General features: G+C 39.8%; 2 protein-coding genes across 4 annotated transcripts; both read right to left on the reverse strand.

Annotated features, from left to right (window-relative positions):
- Positions 1-130: 130 nt before the first annotated feature.
- On the reverse strand, positions 131-9,625 carry NTAN1 (N-terminal asparagine amidase). 2 transcript variants are annotated; one of them, XM_054210554.1, is made up of 10 exons: positions 9,499-9,625; positions 5,771-5,873; positions 5,618-5,683; positions 5,119-5,227; positions 4,023-4,096; positions 2,675-2,728; positions 1,823-1,876; positions 1,225-1,322; positions 632-745; positions 131-441 (listed from the first exon to the last, which is right to left on the reverse strand). In XM_054210554.1, exons 1-10 carry the CDS (start codon positions 9,523-9,525, stop codon positions 262-264), a joined length of 879 nt encoding a protein of 292 aa, XP_054066529.1. In that variant the 5' UTR covers positions 9,526-9,625; the 3' UTR covers positions 131-261. The 2 variants fall into 2 exon arrangements, with proteins under 2 accessions (XP_054066529.1, XP_054066528.1); XM_054210553.1 differs by lacking the exon at positions 9,499-9,625 and adding an exon at positions 7,022-7,214.
- RRN3 (RRN3 homolog, RNA polymerase I transcription factor) lies at positions 8,561-22,894 on the reverse strand. Of its 2 annotated transcripts, XM_054210551.1 has the most exons (18): positions 22,785-22,894; positions 22,522-22,631; positions 21,970-22,026; positions 21,257-21,346; positions 21,040-21,169; positions 20,487-20,546; positions 19,337-19,400; positions 18,798-18,867; positions 17,035-17,133; positions 16,328-16,423; positions 15,657-15,792; positions 14,589-14,719; positions 13,298-13,428; positions 12,747-12,931; positions 12,079-12,187; positions 11,471-11,623; positions 10,368-10,455; positions 8,561-9,688 (listed from the first exon to the last, which is right to left on the reverse strand). In XM_054210551.1, exons 2-18 carry the CDS (start codon positions 22,612-22,614, stop codon positions 9,530-9,532), a joined length of 1,851 nt encoding a protein of 616 aa, XP_054066526.1. In that variant the 5' UTR covers positions 22,615-22,631; positions 22,785-22,894; the 3' UTR covers positions 8,561-9,529. The 2 variants fall into 2 exon arrangements, with proteins under 2 accessions (XP_054066526.1, XP_054066527.1); XM_054210552.1 differs by lacking the exons at positions 11,471-11,623; positions 22,785-22,894 and having other exon boundaries at positions 22,522-22,720.
- Positions 22,895-24,499: the final 1,605 nt, after the last annotated feature.

Raw genomic sequence — 24,499 nt, forward strand, 5'->3', positions numbered from 1 at the left:
TCAGCACTGCTACCCCTCTATCTGTGCCCATCAAATTACTGCACTGGAGCAACAGAACACAAACAAAGCCCGATTCTTACTTCAAAGTAGCAGTGATTCCTACGTAAGTAATGCAGAAAAAGCAAGTTACTTCTGTCAAAATATTTTATTTTGAAAAGCACAGGAACAATGGTATTTGTGACCAGCAATATGCTTTTGCAACAAATTGCTCTTCTTGCACCACTGTACTTCCCTAAAGCAGTTGCAGTGTTTGGTTCCAGGTTAGATCTTGTCAGAACAAACCTGTTCCCACAACCCTTCCGCATTTTTTTTGTAGATGCGAGGTTTCCTGTCAGGGAACAGGGAGCGAGATGGAAAGGGATGTTCTTTTAAAAATGTTAATGTAGATCTAATGTGGGAAACAAAGTGGGGCGGCTCAGCCAGGGGCGATGTGGAAAGATTCTGAAAAACAAGACAGTAGCAAGAGCTGCTTGACATTCAGAATACAAAGTTCTCAATTATTCTGCCTTCTAATAAGATTATTTACCACCCTCCCCAGCAGTACGCTGGGAAAACGTTTGATAGACCATACCCCTCTCCCTATGCAGCTAGAAAGAAAAAAAAAAAAAAAGAAAGTGTCAATTTTGGGTACCTGTAAAATCTCTTTATCATCCTGTTCAAGCCAGAAATCCACATGTGGGAAAGGCCTCCAGAAATAAGGCCCAATATGTAGTTGTTCCATCTTTGCATCATAAATGTTAGTGAGCTGTAACAACACAGGGAGCCGGAAGAGTCAGACAAGCTTTCACAGATAAGCGAGACAGCAAACGCACTTCATCTGGAAGGCCTTAAGCTGCAGCTTCTGTCTTAGACATACTGCCAGTTCAGCCCCACTTCATTCCTATTGCATAAAGATTAACCAATTATTCTGACAAACAAGACATTAAACTGTAACAACAAATCTGCTGGGGTTATGCCCATGACCTGAATCTCTTTACATAAGTTATCCCATGGAGAGCTGCAGAGCTAGTCGTAACAGCACGTGAAAGCCGTACTTCCCAGAGAAGGCAGAAGTGGTCTGATTGCCACCGTTACCCTTTGCCTCTGGTCTTCCATCTTTCTCATTTGGTTTGTTACTGACAGAACACTACCCAAAGTATTTTTTCCTCAAACATTTGACATTTCATTGCCTCTAAATGGTCTCCCAGCAAAAATACCCTTTTTTCCCCTCTTATTTTTACTCACCGTTGCTCCTGTTAAAATGTGGGCTGAACGCAAATTCTCATCCGGCCCTTTTTCTGGGAAGGTTGCAGGGAAAATTTCTGCTGTTTTAACATTCACAGCTGGTAGGAAACAGTTTAATACAGAAAAAATTAATTCTTTACACAACACTTGTTTAGAATGACCACATTCCCAGCACTACCAGGTGCAGAAACTTTAGAACCCATCAAACACTATTCTTGTATTTCTCAGTAGCACAGACCCCTCAGCCTGTGATAGCAGATTTCTACTCATTTTGCTTTGGCAGCATTTCAATATTCCAGGCATACTCCAAACTAATTAGAAACAACACAGCACGAACAATGAACTGAAGGTTGAGTTCTAACCCCAAAGGTTAGTACAGTAGCTTAATACTGACAAAATCATAAGTACAGTTAAATGAAGAAGATCTGCTTGCATTTGTACACAGCCACTTCCATGTGTGCATCTACCGAACTCTGGCAGCAGCAGAAAATTTCTACCTACGCTTCCAACATTAGCGCTTAACTTTTAGGCTTTATCTGGTCATTAAAAGCAGCCCATTCACTACTGGAAGCTGTTACAAAAAAATAATTTAACTGACCTACTCCATAAATGATTGGAAAGTGAATATCCTTTTCTTCTCTGTCATTTAGTTCTGTAAGAAAAAAAAAAGTCAAACTCGTAGGCCTTTGGATTTTTTTCTGAACAGCATTCATTTCATTGTGGAGAAGAGAACAGATCTGATGTTGCATGAAGACAGAAAAAAAACAAGGAGGCCTGAAAGAAATATGGAAAAGAAGGTACAGGCCAATAACACCACGCCTGGGGCCTGGAGTAGAACTCTTTATCTCCCATCAGTATTGCCAGCTCCAGCCAACTGTCACTCCACTTTCTGCGCAGGCAATTTACAGGAAAAAAAACCACAATGCAAAACTACCATGATGGGAAGTTTCAGTCACCAACAGCCCTGAAATGCAAAGATGATGGAAATTCGACCTGAACGCGGCATGAAGAAAAGGAAATTGCTTCTTCCTTTATGTGATATCACACACTATAAACTGACTGCATGAGTTTATGAATTCATTCACACCTGTGGGGAGGCAGGTCTAACAACTGGCAGCCAAAGGTCTGTAAGTGCCTCTTAAGATCTCCAGAGACACAGTCACTTTCCACAGGACACAGGTGGCAAAATAACCAGGTAACAATCACAGGGAGGGGCTCTTCCACCAGTTGCATTTCAGCAGCACTTAGTAAGTACAGAATCCTTGCTGCATTGTCTATTTGACATCACCACACACTCTACCAGCTATAAAACTAAAAATTACAAATTGTTATGGAGGACTCGTGCTGTTCTTTCTTACAGGACATAAAAAAAAGCCATGTGTGAAAAGACCCCTGCACTTCGATTTCAGCGGCTAAAGATACTTCAAAAACCAACAAAACATTTTCTTACCTGTTACGCAGAAAGTCACTAAATGAACATCATCTGTTTGGAGATCGAATGCTCCTACAGCAACAACGATAGCAGCAATGTGTAAGAGTGACTGGTGGCAAAGCAGGTGCTGTATATAGACGAGGGGGCATTGTCAGTGCTGCGCACTGCAGAATAGATGGGCAGAGAAACCTAACGCACTGTTCCTAAATAAGGCAACAGAGCACAGAGCGTTTTGCAGATTTACTTCAAACTTTTATAAAATTTAAAGCCACAACTACTAAACACAACGGTAATTTACAGAGTAGCCATTTGTAACAGCAAAAACATGCTAAAACAGTGTTGTGCCACTTACTCCTTTTACTGACACTGGCATAGCTCTGGCATCACATCAGCTCTGCTTTAGTTCACTATACATTTAACAGCTTATATTTAAATATATTTTCCTAAAACGTTACATATATAGTGAACAAATGCAGTCTTTCATTAGCTGTAAATTCATTCTGCTTTTCACCATCTCCCCCACTCTAGAAAAAAATAATCTCTTTTTTTCAAAGTTCTAATAGCAGTACAGCGTTATTGTTTCACATTGTAACTTGATGCATGAAAATCAGAAAGTTGAAAAAAAAAAAAAATAACCAGATTACTTTATTCTGTAAAGAACTCTGATACAACATATAACCCAGCTAACAGGAATCCCTATGTGCGATGGCCACGAGGGTGCATCCCTTTTTGTTTATCCCTGGGGCCACCTCCCTCCCATCCTGACATCTGCCCCATCCCGAGGGGGGCCGAGGCCTCCCCACCACACTCCGAAAGCACTTAGCACAAGCCAGAGCACTTACAGGAAAGCAGGTACTTTATGTTCCCAATTTGTTTGTAAAGCACCACAATCACTTCTCTGGACTATAGATTTCATAAACAGACATAACACCTTTCATCAGACAATTACAAACAATTATTAAGTTTTACCTCATCACATTTAAGGTATGAAAGGAATGGTAACTAATGAAGTCACCCACAAGTATAGATTTAGACAGTGACAACGCTTGACCAAGATCACATAGTGTATTGGCAGCAGAGCCAGGAATCAAGTACAGCCAAACTGCACCCCAATTCTACACACAAGAATATAAACCAGGAAGAAATTACAAATTCAGACCCTCCACCCCACACACTGGCCACGTGTCAGTCTCAGGCGGCCAACCCCTCTCCACACCACGTTCTCAGGTTGAGAAAACACCCTTCAAAACGAATCCAGATTTCTTTCTGCGAAGTGACAGGAGGCTCAGATTACAAACAAACTTTACCCAAATCCAGTCACAACTATTTTTTTTTCAACATGAGAGTGGAAAAAACGTGAACTTACTAAGAAGCTGATTAGTAAGTTTTTGTGATAACTGCCTATCATCATTGAAACCTCCAACTAGGTGCACTTCCAGCCTAACAGAGATGGAATAACAGGAAACAGCAGTTAAAAAGACATCCCAAACTGAACAGTTTTACAAAATAATCCCCAGCCCAAAATCCAAAGCAACCATTAAAGAAGCCTCACTTGTTACAGTCACATGCGCCAAGCTGTTTTACATTACATAGCAAGCTACGGCAATTCCATTCTGAACACTTCAGGGATCATCCAGGAATCAGCACAAATTAAAAACTTTAAGAGGCATTACAGGCATGCAATCCTATCTAACCCAGTGGTATCTCTGATGGTCAGCACCTCTGATTTGGACTGAATTTAGTAACCACCTTTCAGTTCCCAAGAAAGGATTAATTTCACATGAAGATTTTTACTCCCGTGACCTCCTTACAACCATTCTGGACCATACAGCAGGGTTCTTCTCTGAGAAGTGTCTATGCAAAGACAAGTCCTGACAAATCATGAGGTTTTAGAGACCATATCTTCTAAGGTCATTGAGGTTTTGTTCTTATCAAACTGCAGGAGCAAAAAAACCCACATCCAGAAAGAACCTTGTTTGCTAAATTCTGTTTCAGAGCTTTCTTCCCCCTATTGTCTTGTCCCCCTCCTTATTTTTTTTTATTTTTAGAAAAAACTTAGAAAAACTTGGAAAAATCACAGATGGATTCTCAGATCCCAAAAGAATTTACAAGACCAACAGTCTGGAAGCAAAAATAGAATATAAAACCAAAAACGTCTGTCTGGAAAATTTCGGACATCTGAAACAGAAGTTAACTGGAAAACAGTAAGCACAAAACCTCACAACGGCATTTTAGAGAGACAATATTCAGAACAGAACCATGCTTTAAATGACTGCTAAAAATACCCTCAAAATCGTCATCAAGGAAACCGTTTTCACTCTACATGTAGTTCCTGATCAAGAGATATTTCCTGCACAATTACCTTGTCTTGAACCCTGTACAATCACATAAAAATTCCCCGCCTTACGAACCACAGTAACCTTTGTGAAAAACAGTACACAAGAAATAAGAGCAGAGCTGACCTGCCATATCCTATGCTGTCAGAAAAAGCTTTTACTGAACTCATGATGAGTGACACCTCAGCTTCTGTGTCCGATCCGTCACAGTGTGTCAAGCAGGTCGCTCCACTGCCTGAGGAAGACATGAGAAGACAGTTAACGACACTGTTGGAGGCTGTTAGGTTACCATAATTGAAATCAGTAACAGATTACATGACTACAGTAGTGTAAGAGCTACATCCACCACCACCTCACTTCCTCTCAGGACAGCAGCCTCCAGCAAAAGAGACGGGCTGACTGAACACAGCAAAAACCCCTTTGCATGCACCCAGAACTCACATGAAGGGTGACACTAAACATGCCAACTCTTCAAACAAATAATTTAGTTAATACATCACATGAATTTTTAAGATTCAAGCTTATATAAACATAATTGCAGTTTATTTTATTAATGCAGCATAAACCAATACTAATTCATTACTTCAGAGGTACAGGTTTTGTACTGAACATCCTTTAAAGATACCTGTGTGTCGGAGCACAACTATGTGGCAGGTAGTTGCATCATCTGATCCAAGAATGGAAACAGAACCTATTTTAAAGGACAGGAACATTTTAAGAACTCAGCTCTCACAACCACTGCTGCAGTAGAAGAAAAAACGTTTATGTTCCTGCATACCATCTTCAGGGGTAGTCACCGCAAACTCTCTCTGCTGGACATACAGAAGACCTTTGGGTTCCACAATTTGAGCAGGCTGACTTCTCAAAAGTTTTGCCTTTTCCTAAAGATAAATGATAATAGAGACTACAATAGCTGAATTCTCAGGTGTATCCATTACTTGATAGAAACATCACCTCTGAAAAGCAAAGGGATCCAGGTCAGAGAGAAACATACGCATTTTGTATTATGGAGTATTCTGAATTTTGAGAATTTTTCACTCAATCCTGACACTGATCTAATTAATTAGTAAATCCCACCATTCCTCAGACACACAAAACACTTTTCCCTGCAGAGATGATAAAATGGAGGTACAACAAAAAGCACTAGGACTTGACATAGATTACATTAGATAATATCACAGCTGCTCTTGGAAGTTCAGTCAGGACAGGAAACATATTAAATATAAAAGTTTCAGTCTTCCACTGCCACAATCCAACACGTTTAGCTAGCACTTATCAAAATATCACTATTTATTAGCTTGCTCCGTGCATGGAAAACCCAGCCTCATGGGGTGTGACTACTGCAGTGCTCTGCCACGCACCTGCTGGGCAGGCAGAGAATTTCCAGCCAGGGGCTCAAAAAACACCTCACAGCTTTATCAAATTTACACTGGTTTTCTGCAAACACTCAGTTTCTATACAGAAGCATTTTCTGATAAGAAACACCTTCCTGACCAGCTCTGCTCAGCAGTTCCTGGCTCACAGTCTGCCGTTAGGATTGCAACATTTATATGCTGAAGGTGAGGTTAATACCTTCCTAAAAGTTACTATCGTGACTTTGATCACCAGTCTGTGTAATTCTGCACAGGGAGGGACCGCCCGGGCCGGCCGATGCACCCACCCCTGGCCGGGCGGCGGCGGCGCAGCTCAACACACCGATCGGCTGCTCCCCGCCTCAGGCCAATTACCACAAATCTCCTCCAGGGACGCCGATTTTAATTATTTTTAGTCAAACGGTGTCTTTTCGTTGTCACAGCGGGGGGAATGCGGCGGTGCCGGGGGCGCCCCAAGCCGCGTGTCCTCAGCCCGGGGCCGCCGCAGGCCCGGTTACCTCAGCCCGGGGCCGCCGCAGGCCGGGGCCGCGCCTGCACGCGCCGCCGCAGGGGCCGCCCCGCTCCGCCACCCGCTTCTCCCGGCCGAGGCGGCGGGCTTCCCGCGGGCACCCCCGCCCGCTGCTCCCCCGCCGGGCCCCTTCGCGCCGCCGCCTCACCTCGAGGTGCGGGTAGGCGCGGATCATGTCCCCCGTAGGCTGGGCCAGGTCGACCCGCTCACCGTTAATCAGCAGTGGCATCTCGGGGAGCGCCCAGGCCCGGCGGCGGCTCCGCTTTTCCTCCCGAGGGCCGGGGCGGGCGTCGCCGCGCCGCGCGGGGCGCTGGGAAACCGCGGCGGCGGGAAGCTGCGGGGGAGCGGCGCCGGCCGCCGGGGCTCGGCGAGAGCGCAGGGCCCGGGCTGGCCCCGCAGCGGTCGTCGCCCGTTAGAAAACATGTCCGGTCATGTCACCGCCTAACGACGTTAACACGGTAACGTTGCAGAAAGCCCCTGCGACTGCGAGATTATCCGCAAATTGCTCACAGAAACCATTTGGGAAATAGCCATGATAAACTCATAAATTTACAAATAAACCCACACCACTATCCACCCGCCCCCCTCCCCCCCCAGCAGCCAGAAAACTAAATTTTCAGACAACGCCAAAGGCAAGTTTTTCCTCACAGACCAGGTATTTTTCCCGCAGCTGTGGGTGGGTGCGGCCACAGCCCCTGGGCAGGCAGGGTCCAGCCGGGGCACCAGGGCTGCCACAACCCACAGGCGGCAAAACGCCTGGCCCCAGGGCCCCAGCTTTACCTTCCTAACCAAACTTTCACTGAAGTAGGCAGTTAGAGCTGATACTTTCTTCAAAACATACACTGTGTTTCTCAGGTAAGGCAAAATTTCCACCTCACAATCAACGTTCCTCTCCATCCCATCAGTGTTTAAAGAACAACGTCTGTTTAGCAAAGCTCCAGCACCTGACAGCTCCCCTCTGCCATCTCAGTAACCAAACCAGAGCTGTCACAGAAGAGGTTACAGAAACACGACGGAGCTCCTAATTGAATCTTTGATTTAAGCAAGTCCCTTCAGTCTATGAAAGCAAATTGTACAGACAGTTCAATGTCTGCGTGTTTTTAATCTAAATGGGTCACTTATGCCTTCTTTTTTTTCCGCTGTTAATCAGGTGGAAGTTCCTGAATCATGTACCTGCTATTACAATTTGGAAAGTTTTCCACAGCCTCATTTTGTAAGAAATGACTATGTTGCTAAAGACCTAACAGTGAAAGAAGAGAAAAAGGCTGCTTTCAAAGGAGGTTACTGTTGATGTGAGAAGGGTTCTTCTACTCCAGGAGAAAATGCAATTATTTCAGATGAAAATCTATTGTTTACAGCTGAGGACTGACAGTAGAGAGGACTAAAATTAAAAACAAAACCTGTGCCACTTTATCCAGTAATGAACAGATCCACTGATGTATTTTGCAGTACCATCCCTAAAATTCATTTTTGCAGTCTGTCAGAACAAACTCACTGACTTTGAGAACCCAGACTACACAGAGAGATCCTGTTAGAGAGATGTGCGTTTTCAAAGGTTTAAGAATTGCACTGTTTCCATCAGTCTTTATTGGCTCTGAATAAAAATGTTGTCTTGAAAGCCTCCAAGTTCAGATTCTAAAAGAAGGGCAATTAGAGCTTAGTCCCAAATGCATAAAATTTTCAGCTAAATGTTACACAAATAACATTTATTTTTTCCACAGCTTATATTCTTACTCAAATCTAAAAGCCAGCAATCATGAAAAGACGACATGAAACCTATGCAGAGGAACTCTACACTGACACATGGACAACACAAGGACACCAGTGACACCATCACTTACTTCCTTTCTATGAGGGAAGATTTTTTTTTTTTTTTGTATTTTCAGCATTCACATATAAACTTCAAATCCTGAAAATAAATACCTGTCCCAGAGTGCTTCACAAGCACCCCAAAGAAAACCATCTACAAATCATACATTCAGCTAACTCCATTTTCAACACTTCCACCAACCATCACTTTTACAAGTCTGAACTTTCATAGCTGGGAAAGCTGTGTGCCAGCTACAGATTTAAGGAGTGATAATGCTTATCACATGAGTACATTTTCCACTATCAAGTGGCTTTACCAGATACTGTTCTATAGACAGGAAAAGCTTAAGACGTGCGTGCAAAAGAATCACAGTCAGACTTGATTCATGGCTTCCCTGTGGTGGGATCATACCATTACTTAGAAAACAAAAACAGTCACCAGAGTCCACTTTGAATACTGACAATGGAATTCTGGTCCCCACACAAATCAGTAGTAAGAAAGACCAGAACTTCACCGCTGATATATAAAACCTTGTAGAGAAACACTAGTAAACAAAAGTTTTTAAGAGTCAGGAAAAACTATAAAAAAATCCTTGTAAGTCATAAAAACCATTTCAATGTGAAATTTGTAAAATATCACCCTATTTATTCTCTAAGCTTTTCTAGCAACATATGACTTTATCATAACATATCTGTAGAAATCTGATGATTAATAAACAATAATTTTTCTTAAATGTAGTTACTTAAACATTTGCCAGTTTGGAAAGTTGAGCTAGAGTCTCTTTACAGAGAAAAAAATTGCACACAATTTTCAACCTTCTCACTTCTGACTCTCCACGTCATTACGTCATTGAGGGTACGGCACGTAACAGTCTGCAGGGGAGCCAATGCTGCTCACTGGGCTCCGGGTATTTGACTCGTAAGAATTTGGAGCAATTCCAACCACACCATCATTTTGAGGGGTTTCTCCTTTCAAAAAGTCGTCATCTTCATCTTCAGAAGCACCCTGCATAAATTTAAAAGGATCAGAGAGAGCAGAAAGATACTCCAGGTCTCTATTAAGATTTGGCAGAAGTAATGAATGCTGAGACCAAAAAGGGAAATTCTAAAATAAATTCTGAAATGTTACAATAATCAAATCTGCTAATCAAACTGTTATAGGAAAGTTTATGCAACACCATGAAGTATTTTTACTGTTATCACAGGAAGGGAAGCAAAACACACTGTTTGAAGGACTGAAACACCTGACATAGGATAAACATTCTGCAAGAAGGTAAACTGACTACATAGGAGCTTTAGAAGGACATAATTCAGGATTTGGGTTGTACTACAATTGTCCTGACTGGTTGGAATGGTAAGAGAATTAGAGGTACTCTCATTATGAAATATGGGAACTAAATCATATCTTCAAGTGGATTTCCCAGTGACATCAGTGTGTCCATATTCTGAGAGCGTTCATAAGCGTTCACAGTGGTTGTGTGATGCCAAACTAACTCCTCTGCAGAAGAGGGGAAAAGCGTTCTCAAAGCAAGGGTGGATCAATCCCTAAAGCTTCTTTATTTCAATCACTGTTTCCCCTAAATGTTTAGTGTCCTCACATCTACTAAATAAAATTAATCCTGCAATAGAAGCAGCTGATACAGATTTGGCAAAAGCTGAAATGTGTTTTGAGCAGGAAATATTACCTTTTTAATGGGTTTCTTCAGATTCTCAAGATCTTCAGCACTCAGTTCTTCCCAAAACTGATAAAAAGGATCAATGGTCTTCTTTGATCTTAAGTATGAACGCAATATGAGTTAATGTATTCAGTAAAAGTCGTATGTATTTCATTTTAATAATACAATACAAAATGTTTGGCATTTTGATAGCCCTCTGAAGGGTTTTACAAACTATTCAATTAACCCCTATATAATCCCCAATTAATCCCGTGAAGAAATAACTCCATTTTGCTGACAGTAATAAATTATAATTGTTTGTCTGAGGAGTTCTGATAACCAGGTCTCTTAATTCCTAGCTGGGTATTTTCAACATCTACACTAGGCTCACAGATAAGCATAATTTTCTTCCAATTTTTTGAAGATAACATTAATAATTTCAGTAATATTATTTACTAATATTACTATATAATTTTATATAATTAAATAGAACAGATCTATTTGTATCCATTAAGATTACGAATTAATGTAATTATTAATATTAATTTCTACTTCTAAGAAATGTCTCCCATGGAGACAGATATTTTTTTGAGAAAAAAAAGTCAGAATGGTGCCCTCTAACATTAGAAAGTGATTAAAGCATCATAATGCTAGACATTTTGAAAAGCTGCAAATAATCTATTCGCAGCTTTTCATTAAAAAAGCACTATTCATTAAAAAAGCAAGATGTTTTAAACAAGCTGACTTCTCCAATGCGATACACTCAAGGTGCAAAAAACCCAAACCAAAACAACAACAAAAATGACACCACCACCAAAGCTCCAACAAAATACATATTAGGCTAACATTACATTTTAGAGGTTGCTTAAAACAAGGAAAACTAAAAGAAAAGTCATTGAAGATATTAATTAGTCCTTCCAGGAAACTGGGTCCTGTTCCTTCTTCATTGCTATATGTCACAGTGGGGGTAAATTTCAATTCAAACTTTTGACAATCTGTGTTTAAAACATGCGACTTGAAAGGTGCTAAAGATCAGGGAAGAAAGTGAACTGTAGAAACACTGGCAGTTTCTTACAGTTCTAGTTCATTATTTTCTACAACACAGAAATGAGTTGGTTATTTTTAAACTATACCTTTTGAGCAGGTAGGGATCAAAGGGGAAGAAACTGTCAAGTGGGTTAGTGCATGTTTGCACAAGGTCACCCCCAGTGCCACTCCGAACAACTGGTATAAACTGCCTATTGTTCCTCTCAATAATTGTGTAGCAGAACACCAACTGGTATTTCCTTAAAAAAGGTAATAAAGAAAAGTGAAGTATTTCTAGCACACTGAAAGCAAAGATTTCAGATGGTATTAAAAGACAAAGTTACTTTTTAACAAATATCACTTCTATTTTCCATTTTCCAACTGATACTAGTTTTCAAGACAGTCACAAGGCAAGGAGTCTGTTCTCTTCCTCTGCACTCCTATAAACTTCACCCCCAAGCAGAATCATATTGACTCCAACAAAAAATAAAAAATAATTTAAAAAAATCAGTTTCACAGCACTGTAGGATTTAATTGAAACTGAACCAGAAATAAACTTATCCTACCTAGAATATGGTCAGTGTTGTATGAGTTGTCTTGGATAACACTCAATACTGTTCCTAACAATAAACCCATGTTCTAGGTACTGTGCTGTTTTTAGATCACACACACAAATATCTGTACCAAGCTGAAATCGAAAGAAATGAGTAGGTACCTGGTAATGGCAGCAAACAAGTTCACAACAGAGGGTATACAAATCTTCAGGGGGTTTAGCTGACACATGACAACGCGCTCAAAATTTAAACTCTGCAGGTATGACAGACCTTGAAAATAAGAACAATTGACAAATATAAGTTATATAACATATAAGATGAACTCTTAAGAATTTCCAGTGTGACCAGCCTGCACCCTGCACATCACCACAGAAGCACATCCTAGGGCAGTCTCTTACAGTAGAGATCTAGCCCACAACTTGTTCATCAGAAAAGCTACTCTAACTAACAGTAACCTGCCACAGCCAAGGAATCCTTCTAACACAGAAGCTACACTTACACATCTATTACAGGGACTGACAGAGGCACAGAGTCATCAATACAGATTATTAATTGAAGTCCACACTAGTTTTATATAGCTGGAATTCAACGTGCTCAGTAAGTGGGGCCAGATATCAATGTTGAGGAGTTATCAGCACTGTTTTCAATAGTGGGGAGGAAAAAAGCTTATTTAGCTTGGTAACCCAACAGGTATACAAGCCACCTCATTTTGTTTAGAGCACAAGAAGATAAACTTGCCATCAGATACTTTTAAATTAATCATTAGAAAACACATCAACAGTAAAACTTGCAAATGAATCCCAACACCATTCAAACCTAATATACTCACCTTTCCTTAAGTTTCCATCCAAAAGTTGCTTATGACGGAAAATAAGTGTATAGAACACCGCCTGACATGTAGAATAAAATGGCCCATGGAGAGCTACATCACAGTAAGCATTAGCCCCTGTATCCTGATTATCAATGTATTTATGCAGCCAGTTCACCAGAAGATCCAGGCATGCTTTTACTGTACTATAATTGGGGGGGGGGTTGGGGGGAGAGAGAGAAAAAAAAAGGTGTAAAAAATAGCACGAGAAGTAGTCTAGAAAAGATGTTAAACAAATATTCAAGGATCCCAGTGGTTATAAGAAAATTGGTAAGAACATATAATTGTAAAAAAGGAAATTCTGTTAACGAGCTTTCTGCTTTATCTCAGCATAAAATGAATGAATGTTTCAGCACTGAAAACCCCAATCAGTGAAAGCACAAGATTTAGGCTTACTGGCAAAGCAGTGGGAACAGGAGACCAACACTCCATGTGCATTCTGTGAATTCTGTACTTAGCCTCAGCAATCATCATACATTGTTTGGTTGTGACCATATATCAAAACAACTTACACAACTGGAATAAATTTAGCTCTTGCCAAGAAGCTGCCAATGTAACTCCCAGCAGTCTGCCTGATCACTGAAGGATTGTTTGGATCATGTAGTTTTTTCCAAAGATGGTCTAAAAATGCCTCAGCCAACCCCTGGAAACAAGACACAAACAGTGTCGTCAGCATAACAGCTCATGATTTCTAAGTAATAGATTCCTAATACTCACATAATTTCCATAACCAAACCATCAAAAAAAATAATCTACCTGTAACTGTAGTAAATAACTACTCCTACACACGATGGAAGAGCATTCTTGTGTCTTTTTCTACACTTAGTTGTAAAAAGCAAATGGAACCGTAAGTCTAGGAAAAAGTCAGGAACAGATACACAAGAAATGTTTAAAAACAAGAGCAGTAAGCAGGTAAACATGAAGTGACTGTTCACTGTCTCTTGTGGCAGAGGTCAGGGACATCCAATGAAAATAGCAGAGAGACGAATTTACAGAAACAAAAGTGATTCTTCACCTTAAATGGTTATATTGTGGAACTTTTTGCCACAGAAATTAGCAATGCCAAAAATTCACATCAGTATAAAAAGCATGGTATCACAAGATGTTTTGTCCTTGAGTTTGTCCATCACGGGCTGTTATCAGGAAAGAACATCACTTTGGCTCAGGAAGTTACTGGATAGCTGCTGGAGGCTGAGAGGGTACTCTAGCAAAGCATCATAACATGCTTGCCCCATTCTGATATTCTTTCCAATACATCCACTATTAACCACTGTCAGAGACAGGGCATTAACTTAACTGGATCTCTAGCTACTCTTATGCAAAAACTATGCATGTTCTTATTTTTATATGGTAAGAGAAAGAACAATAGTTTGTTGAGAGAGACTAGAAAATGAGAGGGGGAACACACAGCAGAAATTACGTTCAAACTGAAGAGCTAACACTGACAATATCTTTGAGATAGTTTTGGGATGCTGAAGGAACTTGCTGGAGCACTGTGTCTTGGGTTCAAGGGTCCAACTAATTCTTGTAAAAGAGGTCTGCTAATCAAGTTCCTTCACACCAGCTTAGATTTCACCTGTTTGCACTTTATGAGCAACATGGGAGGAGCAACCACATAAAGAACTTGAAGAAAGGAGTAACAGAGAAGGAAAAGAAAACAGAGATACTAATGAATCCTGATGTATTATCTTCAGACTAGAATTACATCAGAAAACAACTATTTTTTGTAAAAAAAAAAAAAAGCCAAAACAAGGATGCAGAAACGACAGAAGACAATGCATTTTAAAAACAGCTTCTACTCACCAATTTAAAGCTACAGATGTAAAACATGAAATACTGTACATGACACGAAGCATGGGTTGGTAAAATGAGCTTGTCAAAAACAGAAACCAGATCCCGATACAAATCCTTTGTTCTGTTGATATCAAGCTTGCCTACACAAAAAAAACAGAACAAAATGAGCCATTTCAGTTTTTTTTTCCCATGACCTTATGCTGCTAAAGTGGCATTTATATCTTTCTAAACCAGTAAGAAATATGTAAAGAAATACTGTCAAGCTGACTTCCAGGCTTATCTGACATCTGGGCTTATTTGACATCTAAAAGACATTTATAGTAAGACCTTCCAGAACTTCAGTTCTACTGCTTTTTACGGTGGTGTACACGGAGAATATGTGTGCATGCATGCACACACATGTATAGAACTGGCAGACATGCAAACTTTGCAATAATGTGTTATTTCTGAAGAGCTAGAAGAAAACACTAAGAAACAAACTACCTGACTTCGTGAAGAAGATACAGCAAAATGGTTTCTAAATATTCTGTTCTAAATACATAAATCTAAGAAATTCAAATCCTTAATAAATGCCAGTGTACATTTCTTTCAGGTCTTTTCCTATAACACAAAGCCTTGTTGTATCAATTCCAACTGAGTGACACGACTGGTTGTTTTAATCTACTTACACTCCTTGAGATGTTGAAAGGATATATAATTCTGATACAAAAAGCAATGCAAATGATAAAACACTGTGGTTAATCAGAAAGTATTTCTAATCCCCTAACTTTTGCAGCACAATGAAAAAAACCCACTATTTACCCTTATACCCTGTAATGCCACAGTTTGGATACAGTGTCATATTTATCTAACCAGAATGTCTCCAACTGAAGACTAAACCTCTAAAACCATAAACCTTTGCATCCTCTGCCAGTAACACTGGGCAGAGGTAGGAATGCAGACCGCAGCCTGCTGATGGCAGAACTCTGCCGCTAAAGGATGAGGGCTCTTATCTTGCAGCAGCAGAAAGCAAGAACTCATCTTACGTTTTTCTTCTTAACAAAACAAAAAACTTGATTATAGGTCAAGTGTTCTTACCATCCACATGGCAAACATCTTTAATATAGGAAAACAGGATGGTCATCAGAATATCAAGGCGCTCTGCAAGTGGATGGGCCATTCTCTCACTACTGGAAGAAACAACCTTGTTTCCTTTTCTTTCTTCATCTTCCTCCTGATAGATAAAATAGTAGTCATGCAGCTTTTACATACAGAACATCATAAAGACAGCAATTACAGGAAAAGTGAAACTAAATTTCCTCTTTCAGTGATATGCTAAAGCTTTGTCTTTTTTTAAAAAAAAAAAAAACAAAAAACCAACAGTATCTAATTACACACTTAATGTAAGCAAATTTTTGTAAACTAAGCCAACTACCATGAATTCTTTTATTAGCTTTATGTGTAGCTGCTTGCGCTTTTACATAATGAAATCGATTCACTGCATGTACACTGCATATTTAAATGAATAAAGTCAACACATTTATTTAATTTACAATTAATCATTTGGCCAGATGTTCAGGTTTCCAGAGCTGTGTGCAGTGCAGTAACAACAAAGCAATAGTGTATTCCTACCCTATCTCAGTTTGCAGTGCAGTTAACAACAAAGCAATAATGTATTCCTACGCTGTCTTAGTTCATAGCCACCTCAAAAGTGAAAATTTTACTAAAAAAACAACCAAAAAAACTTTTAGTAGAACAAGATAGCCAACCATGTCAAAAAGTCCCTCCTCTGTAGATTTTTCCTCACTATCAGAGTTATTAGCAGCTTCTTCAGCATCTTCAATATCTTGCTGTGGAGCACTAACCTACAGTTGCAAACAAGACATTAATTTTTGTAAGACCAGACAATAATATGAAACTTTTTTATTAGTTATAGAAATGACATGAATAATTTCTAGAATATATTTTGTCCTTGACTAAATAAACATTTTAAAAGGGAATGTTATGTATGCAATACATAATTGCCTGAAACTTTACCTCCAGAATATAAGCTTTCCCCAGACTGTTATATGCTGAGTTTCTCCAAAATAAAGACTTAGTCATTTACAATCCTACCCTCCCCATCTTTTCAAAGACTGTAAATCCTTTTACTTCAAATGAATTATAAAACAGGCCAGCCACACAATGAGAAGCACCTTCTCTGCACATGAGCGCTAATCGCCATGAAACCATTATTTTGATTCTGGCGTAGAGATTCCATGCAGGGTGTTAACAGTACACATCATACAGTTACCCTCAGATGTGGGAACATCATAAGACTGGGCATGGAGTGTAGATTTGACTGGTTTTACACTCAGGATCATAAGCACTACTGCAACATACTTTTTGTTGTGCTTAACACTGAAGCATATTTAATTTTCTACGCTGTGTATTTTAACACCAAGCTTCCTTAAAACATGATACAGAACAAACTTACATCCAACTTTAACAGCTTTTCAATAATAAGCTCCAGAATTTGAAGCCTCAGAGTTGGAAGGTACACTGTAACTCGTAGCAGGTTGTGAACATAACATTCCTATAACACAAAATAAATTGCTATCTTTAATAATGTTAACAGAAAATCTCATTTCTACCAAGGACTCTTAGAAAACAAGTTTCTTCATTTGTTATTTAAAGAGGCAGAAATAGGTTTAAACAGACTGTATTCGATCTAGAATAAATTAATGTATAATCCACACATCAACTTTCAATCGTTAAACTGTGTTACCATTAACTTCTTAATCCACTATTTGCATCTAAATTTTTCTTAACTACATTTAGACAGAATGAGTATAAATATTCTATAAGAAAAGTTTATTAATTCCCATAGGGGTTTAAGTCTAAACTTTCTCTACAAAAATTAAAACAAGAAGCATATTCCTCACTACATCTAGAACCAGCTCTAGTAGAACTGTCTGCAGTGAGAGTGAATACATCTTTACTTCACACTATTATTCTAACTTCCACAGGTAAGTCTCCTCAGAGTCGTTCTGATTATAATTCAAACAGGTTAACAGACAAGTGTCCATGTGCCCACCCATGTACACAGACATGTACAAAACACAACATTGCAACTTTCATATAGCAAAATGGTCAAGTCAATACATAAAATTAAGTAAATTGCCACATTTAAGTACACCATAGTCTCTTTGTGAATATGCATTATAACACAACCTTTAATTACATGAGCACATATGATTTTTCCACAGGCTATCTGGCTTACTCAGTACCTAAGACGGATAGAGCTAGTTTAACAAGAATGTATTAATTTGAAATATTTAAGAACAATGCATGGACCATATTTTTATTACACCATTCAAACCTTGCCCTGAAAACAGAGTTATGAATTTTTTCCATGACTTACTCCTCACTGAGCTGCTAAATAAATAAGTAAATAAAAAGTTCTTCTCCTAAAAACATGCAAGAGCTATTACCCCCTCATTTGACAGACAGGGAACTGATGCCCAAAGTTATTTAGATTTAAAAAAAGGAAAAAAAAAAAAAGCAAGATATACAAAGAACTCAATTTTTTTTTCAGCACTTGATGAGTTCGAAACACAGCTCCAACTGAACTTGGCTGGTGGTGTAGGGCTCTGCCTTTCTGTAAAATGAAGTGCCAACATATCAAGTTGGAACAAGTAAATATAAAGATCACACAAGAGCCATAACCTGTCAAAAACTTCCAGCTTGTTTTTCCACCACACATGAGCCGTATACCAAAGACATAATAAAACAATTTAACACCCTACACTACTGACAACTTGGATTTCATTTATAATGTCTATTGCTTTCTGTCTGTTTATCAAATCCCCTGTTCTTCTGATAAATACTTTCCAGTTTTGACAACAAACGAGACAGGTATCCTACCGTCTCCTTACTATACAACCCTGAGATTCATCGTCAAAGAGGTCCATCTTGTGCATTGATTAAGAAAGCAATCCTGTGGAAAAGATATGCAGTTATGTCATTAAAGACTAGCATAATGCTTATGCACAAGGAACTTCAGTATGCTTGGACAACCTTATACTAAACAGACACACCCTTATAGATAAGCATGTATATATATAAAAACAACAAGAATTTTAAAAAATATACACAAAAACCTGCATTCAATGCCACCAAAACAGTTGTCAATACTACAGAGTATATTTATACATTAAAAAAACCAAGTGAACAAATAAAAATATTCGCAGGTCTTACCAGAGTTCTTTCTGATTTATTAATGAAAGGAAAGTTTTCCACAAGTATCGGCATGAGAAATTGTGGTGTCCTACAATTAAAAAAAACAAACAAACAAAAAAACCCTCAAAGTTATAGGTTATTAACCACAAGAGCAAATACTGAAACTCCAGCACTCTAAAGACAGATGGGAATAAGCTTGTTTCACAGTAACTTTATTTTAAGGTAAGCACTTGTATAAAGTCTGTTTTTGTAAGGATTACCAAACAGACAGTAAGTGGTAAACTTTCATGTGGGATTGTTAGAAGCCACTTCAAATACATTGCTATAAACATGACTTTCCCTACTTCCTGTTCCCATTAACAAGACTTTCAGCTGCTGATGCCTATGGAAATTTCATAATCATTGGATACAGCATTCCACCAGTTAGTGAATATTAGGAAAAATCATGCAATGAAATTAAGTATTCTACTTCAAATTAAGAGAAAAAAAATTCATCAGTTCACAAGCTTTAAATCTGCAAGGAAAGGGCATATAAAACCGTGGGATCATATACTTACGAAGGAACATATCTTGCAACAGTTTGCAATGCTCTATGGCACGTATTAAAGTTTTCAGAAAGGTCTAGAGACACAAAAAAAAGTACTGTTATGCATTTGGTTCCAGAAAACTAAATCGGAACTAGCAAAACCAGTTCATATAAACTAAACATTTTAAAGATTCCCAAGGAAATTGCATTTGCCAAAAATATTAGCAGGGTTTTTTTGGAGGGGGGATGTTTTGGGTTTTGTTTGTTTGTTTTTAAGTTGAACTGCCTTAGTACCAAAATAAGCGTCAAAAACAATTCCAAATAAAATTCATGGCATCACAATCAATAAATTCTGAATGTGCTGACAACCCTAAGGCCACGTATTGTTGTTATACGCTCTCAGACTGAACTCTAAACTTGGAAATCCAAAATTTATCCTACAATACACAAACATTTGGAAGATATGTTAAATCCAAGTCTCTAACTAGATAAAACCTATTGAAAAATTATGCCTTATTTTCACAAGAGTCAAACAAACAGATAATTAGGCTTCTACAGCAGTTTTTTTTATCCAAACAGTGTCACAAGTGAACAGCAGAAAAATAGTTGGGTCATCACAAGCAGAACTGAAATTTATTCCAGCATTCAAGATGAAAAAAACATGAAAATGTTTTTGAAACATTTTCAAAATTTTCAAATTCCTGAAAAATATTTAGCTGTTCATGTTATCAATAAATACACTAATTAAGAGGCATTTCTGTTATAAATATCAATCGTATTTGAGCTTACCACAGACAGACAACAACAACAAAAAAAGACGCAAGAATCCCCCAAACTACCTAGTTTTACTGAGGTAAATAAAACAGAAAACAAACAACTCCTAACTTTCCTTTGGCTTTGAAACCATCTAGGAATAGGCATGTCTTCCTATGCATTCAGTCTTACCCCTGCAGATGCTGCACCAACTAGAATATTTTAAAAGTAACAAGAAGTGGGTCACCACATCACTGACTTGAGTACAAGAAAGTCTTTGACTTGGGAATTTAAGGACATACTGTTTCTTAATGTTTTACATTAACTCAGCTAAATTAATTCTGTGAAAAGGGAGCAACATGCACTGTATACTTCTTTAGTAAAGCTATTACAGCAGCATATATAAGCCATGCTTCCTTAATACTCACTTTCATCATCATCATCAGAATCTGAAATATCCACATCATCTTCTCTGATGGTTATTCGAGCTAGCAAAAAGTGAGATTATATCAAAATTGTACAAATCTTACAGGTAATAGTTTCAATGCCACAGCAAACACACTGGACAACGGTCTTGATCAGGACTAAAGCATGAAAATTATCCATGAAACTTTCTAAAATAAGCAGAATCTCATAAAAAAAAGAAGACTGTTTTATTCACAGAAATAGGGAGTTCTTGAGAACATCTGATATGATCCTCACTGCAGCTTTTGTTTTTTAGTAATAACAACCTCATACAGTTCATCCCTTTCCAAGACATCTTCATAAATGGAGTCTATATTAGCCACTAGAATGTGTCTTCTAAAAAATCTAGGTACAGAAAACTATCTGTATAATTCAGCTATTCAAGTTAAGAGAGCAATCAACGGGAAAAACACTTGACCCAATAATGAACGTGTCACCCTTTATATTTATACCGAATTTATCTAGGAAAGGCATTTTGATAAGTAAACAAAGAAGATTAAGAGAAAAGTAACTTACGGGGGACAAACTGTGACACGATCATCCGGAGGCATGGCCTAAGATGGACAGTTTGCGCTGACACTAGATTGCCAAGAAAACCCAGATATTCTTCCACTACCTCTCGACTTCTTTTCAACCATGGCAGCCTCTGCAAGTAAGCAAAGATCAAGATGTTAAAGAATGATGCTTTGAGTAATAAACTCTTAACCTTCACACATAACAGACAGATATTTACCAGCAAAATGCTGACCAGCTGATCAAGCTCTTTGGTCAAATACACAACAGAAGCTCGAAATTCATGCAGCCAATTAATGATCTGGGCATCCTTAAAATAAGCAGAAAAAAAAATAGGTAACTATTTCAATAAGCAGTATTACCTATTACTAGAAAATAACAAAATCCTTCAAAGTCAAGGATTAAGACTGTTACTAGAAACTATTTTCACATTAGCACGCAATAAGTTTTTTTGTGTCTTCACCAATGGAAGTTCTCAAATGCAAGAATAAATGCCTACCAACTCCTAAACCAAGAGCCTGCCTGGAAGGCTTTAGTAACAGACTGAGCAAGGCACACAAACCTCACTCACACAGAACATATTTAAGAAGTGGCATTCAATATTATTTTCTTTTTGCTCTAGTTTAAGGAGAAGGGACATTCAAGTCTTGAAATAAGAGAGATACTGAAACAGCAGCAATTCTCTAGAGCAGCATCAGTAAGCATGAGACATCATTTGTCAAGATCCTGCATATAAGATATACAGGCGTATAAACAAACAATTGCTTTTTTTTTCCCCATTTGGAGTTTTAATTCTGACAGTTTCCACAAAGCAAAAAGCTGTTAAATGCAGCTAAGTGTTTAAAGCAAAGGATCTGGGTAAGCACCAGAATTACTTGTCTGATGATTCCACTCAGACAGCCGAACTTTAAATCATCCAATAAAAACTCTTACCTTTATGTCTGGATCTGACAGCTGATGCTTTAACAACTCAAAATCTGTGGTCTCACCCTAGCAGGGGAAAAAAAAGTAAGTAAATAACACTCATATTTTTCCCAGCAACGAATACAGATTTCATTAACGTGTCTGAGCAACCTAATATTATTGAACAGTGGCATGAAGAACACAAGTAAGTGAGAAAGCTCATGGAAGGCTGAAGCAGCAGTAGCAGAGTGCTGTCACTGACAGACACCTGAAGCCGCCGGGTCATTTTCGGCCACTCTCCCTGCGGACACGGCTGCGATCACTTTCCACCCTCTGGCGTAAGCCAGGCTTCACATACACCCAGGATTCACTCAGGTTGACTCACAGGGGAAATCTTTTCCCTTGCACAGCAATACCACCTGGCACATGCTGCGGCACTCAGCCGCCCTCCGGTCTTCTCCTAAGCCTTCAGACACGGTCTTGTGCGAGACGAAGACAGGGAATTACCCCCCGGGACCCAGCGCCGCGGCAGCGCACGTAGCCTGGCCGAGGAGGAGCAGCCCGCGCAGAGCAGCCAGTCACCTTTTCGTACTTCAGCAAGATGTCCGTCAGAGTCCCCCCGAACCGCACCGTCTTCCTGGGCGGGGAGCTGATGAACTCGTCCCCTCCCAGCATGGTGGCGGACGCCTCGCCTGAGGGAAGGTGAAGACGCGTGAGCAGCCGCGGGCCTCGCCTCACCCCGACCGCCCTCCCTCAGGGGCCCGACCCGCCCGGGGGGGGCCCCCACCGTCCGCCGCGGCCCTCTCCTCAGCGGAGGGCCAGGCCCCGCCGCTCTCCCGCCTTGCCTTGCGGTGGCGGCAGCGCGCGGCCCGCTAGCGCGGCGAGCGCCGCCGCGCGCCGCGCCCCTCGCGCGCTGGCTGCCCGCGCCGCCACATGCCGCGGCCGGGCGGAAAGAGAGCCGTCCCTGCCGGAAACGGGTATGGCCCCGCCCTCCGCACCATAGAGAAGAAGCGGCTGGAAGGGCCGCGGCTGCTCTGGCCCCGCCGTCGGTGGTGCGGGAGGACCGAGGGAGGCTGGGCCCGGGGCGCGTCACGTCACCTCCCGGTACCGGGGGGTGGTTTGGGGTTTTTTTTAAATACACCGCAACTGACTGCGTTAAAGGATGTAGCAGCGTGGCGATCGGATAATTCAAAAGGAATTAAACACTAAATACGTAAAAGCCTTCAATAATTTTTAGAGCAACCTGGATAGGTATGAATGGAAACATCCATTTTCCACACTTTTTTAACTTCAGTTGAATACGTAACGTTCATTTCTCCAACCCACACAACTGGTCACAGCGGCTCACGGCGTGATGTGGCCCCAGGCCCCTGCACCACCCCAATACCCAGCTCCTGCCCGGCAGCTTGTGCCCGCAGGAGCCACAACTAACAGATTTTTGTAGAATTTACTAATAATTTACTTCCTCCCTGGAGATGTTCCTATTTAAGAAAAATAAATCACATACACCACGTTAGAACCATCTTTAGACACAGCCCACATCTAAAGAATCTAACAAGGAGCATTTGGTCCTTCCACATAGGTTTGGCTTTTTTCCTTTAGTGGAATATAAAACACATTTTTTGAGCTAGTTTTAAGGCTTAACCAGCTACAAAAAAACCTCTTGTATAATCACACCGCTGTAACCAGCGTGTGGTTCTTTGTGATTTTGGCTATGTTTTCAAGTGGTGTGCACAGGACATAAGTCTCACAGAACCTTAGGGTCAGATGCAGACCCAGCGCACACATGCGTCCTGAGCATCTGCCAGCGCTTCTTCCCCATCCAGGGAGTAAAAGCTCTTTAATGGACTTTGTGCTGCGCCAAGCTACAACTGATAAGGATACCAGGAGACTAAAATAGTGTTAAATGTTCGTTAATGTTTAACTGCTAATAATTCAGTTGCCAGTTTCTATTTAGTACTAGCCTTCCTCATTTAGAAGGCAAACAGACTGCATGAAATGGTGACTGGGTTAGATTTTCAAAAGGAAAGGATCAGAGCTTACGATAGCTATTGTTCCCCACAGCAAGTACTTTTTATCATTGTTTAGACACACCATACGAATCATTCCACCTCTTAAACATTACATTTCATAATTCGCTTTACAAGTGAAACTATGGGGAATCAGAAAAAGCAGTTATCTCTGTTCAGAACAATTAAATGAAAAGAAATTCCTGTGAATGACACTAAAACAGTGATCTATATGTTTTAAGGGAGGAGTCTGTTTGGCTGCTTTTTTTTCAATCAGACCATTGTAACAACACAGTGGTGTCACATTGCAGTTCCTCCAAAAGGAGGAAACAATTGTACACACCTCCTAAAAATTGCAGTTAGTGAAGGAGAAATTACTTCATAGACCTTCAAGTTCAGAGTTCACCGAACCTTGTTGAAAAACTGAGAGCACTCAGAAAATATTTTAAATTAGAATATGCATAGAAAAGTGAAAAGTTACTCCTGTCATTTAGAAGAGAACATTGAAAGTCATTTCAAGAGTTCACAAGGAAGTACAGCCACAGTATTCT

The sequence above is a fragment of the Rissa tridactyla genome, chromosome 8, assembly GCF_028500815.1.
Source record: "Rissa tridactyla isolate bRisTri1 chromosome 8, bRisTri1.patW.cur.20221130, whole genome shotgun sequence".
NCBI lineage: Eukaryota > Metazoa > Chordata > Aves > Charadriiformes > Laridae > Rissa > Rissa tridactyla.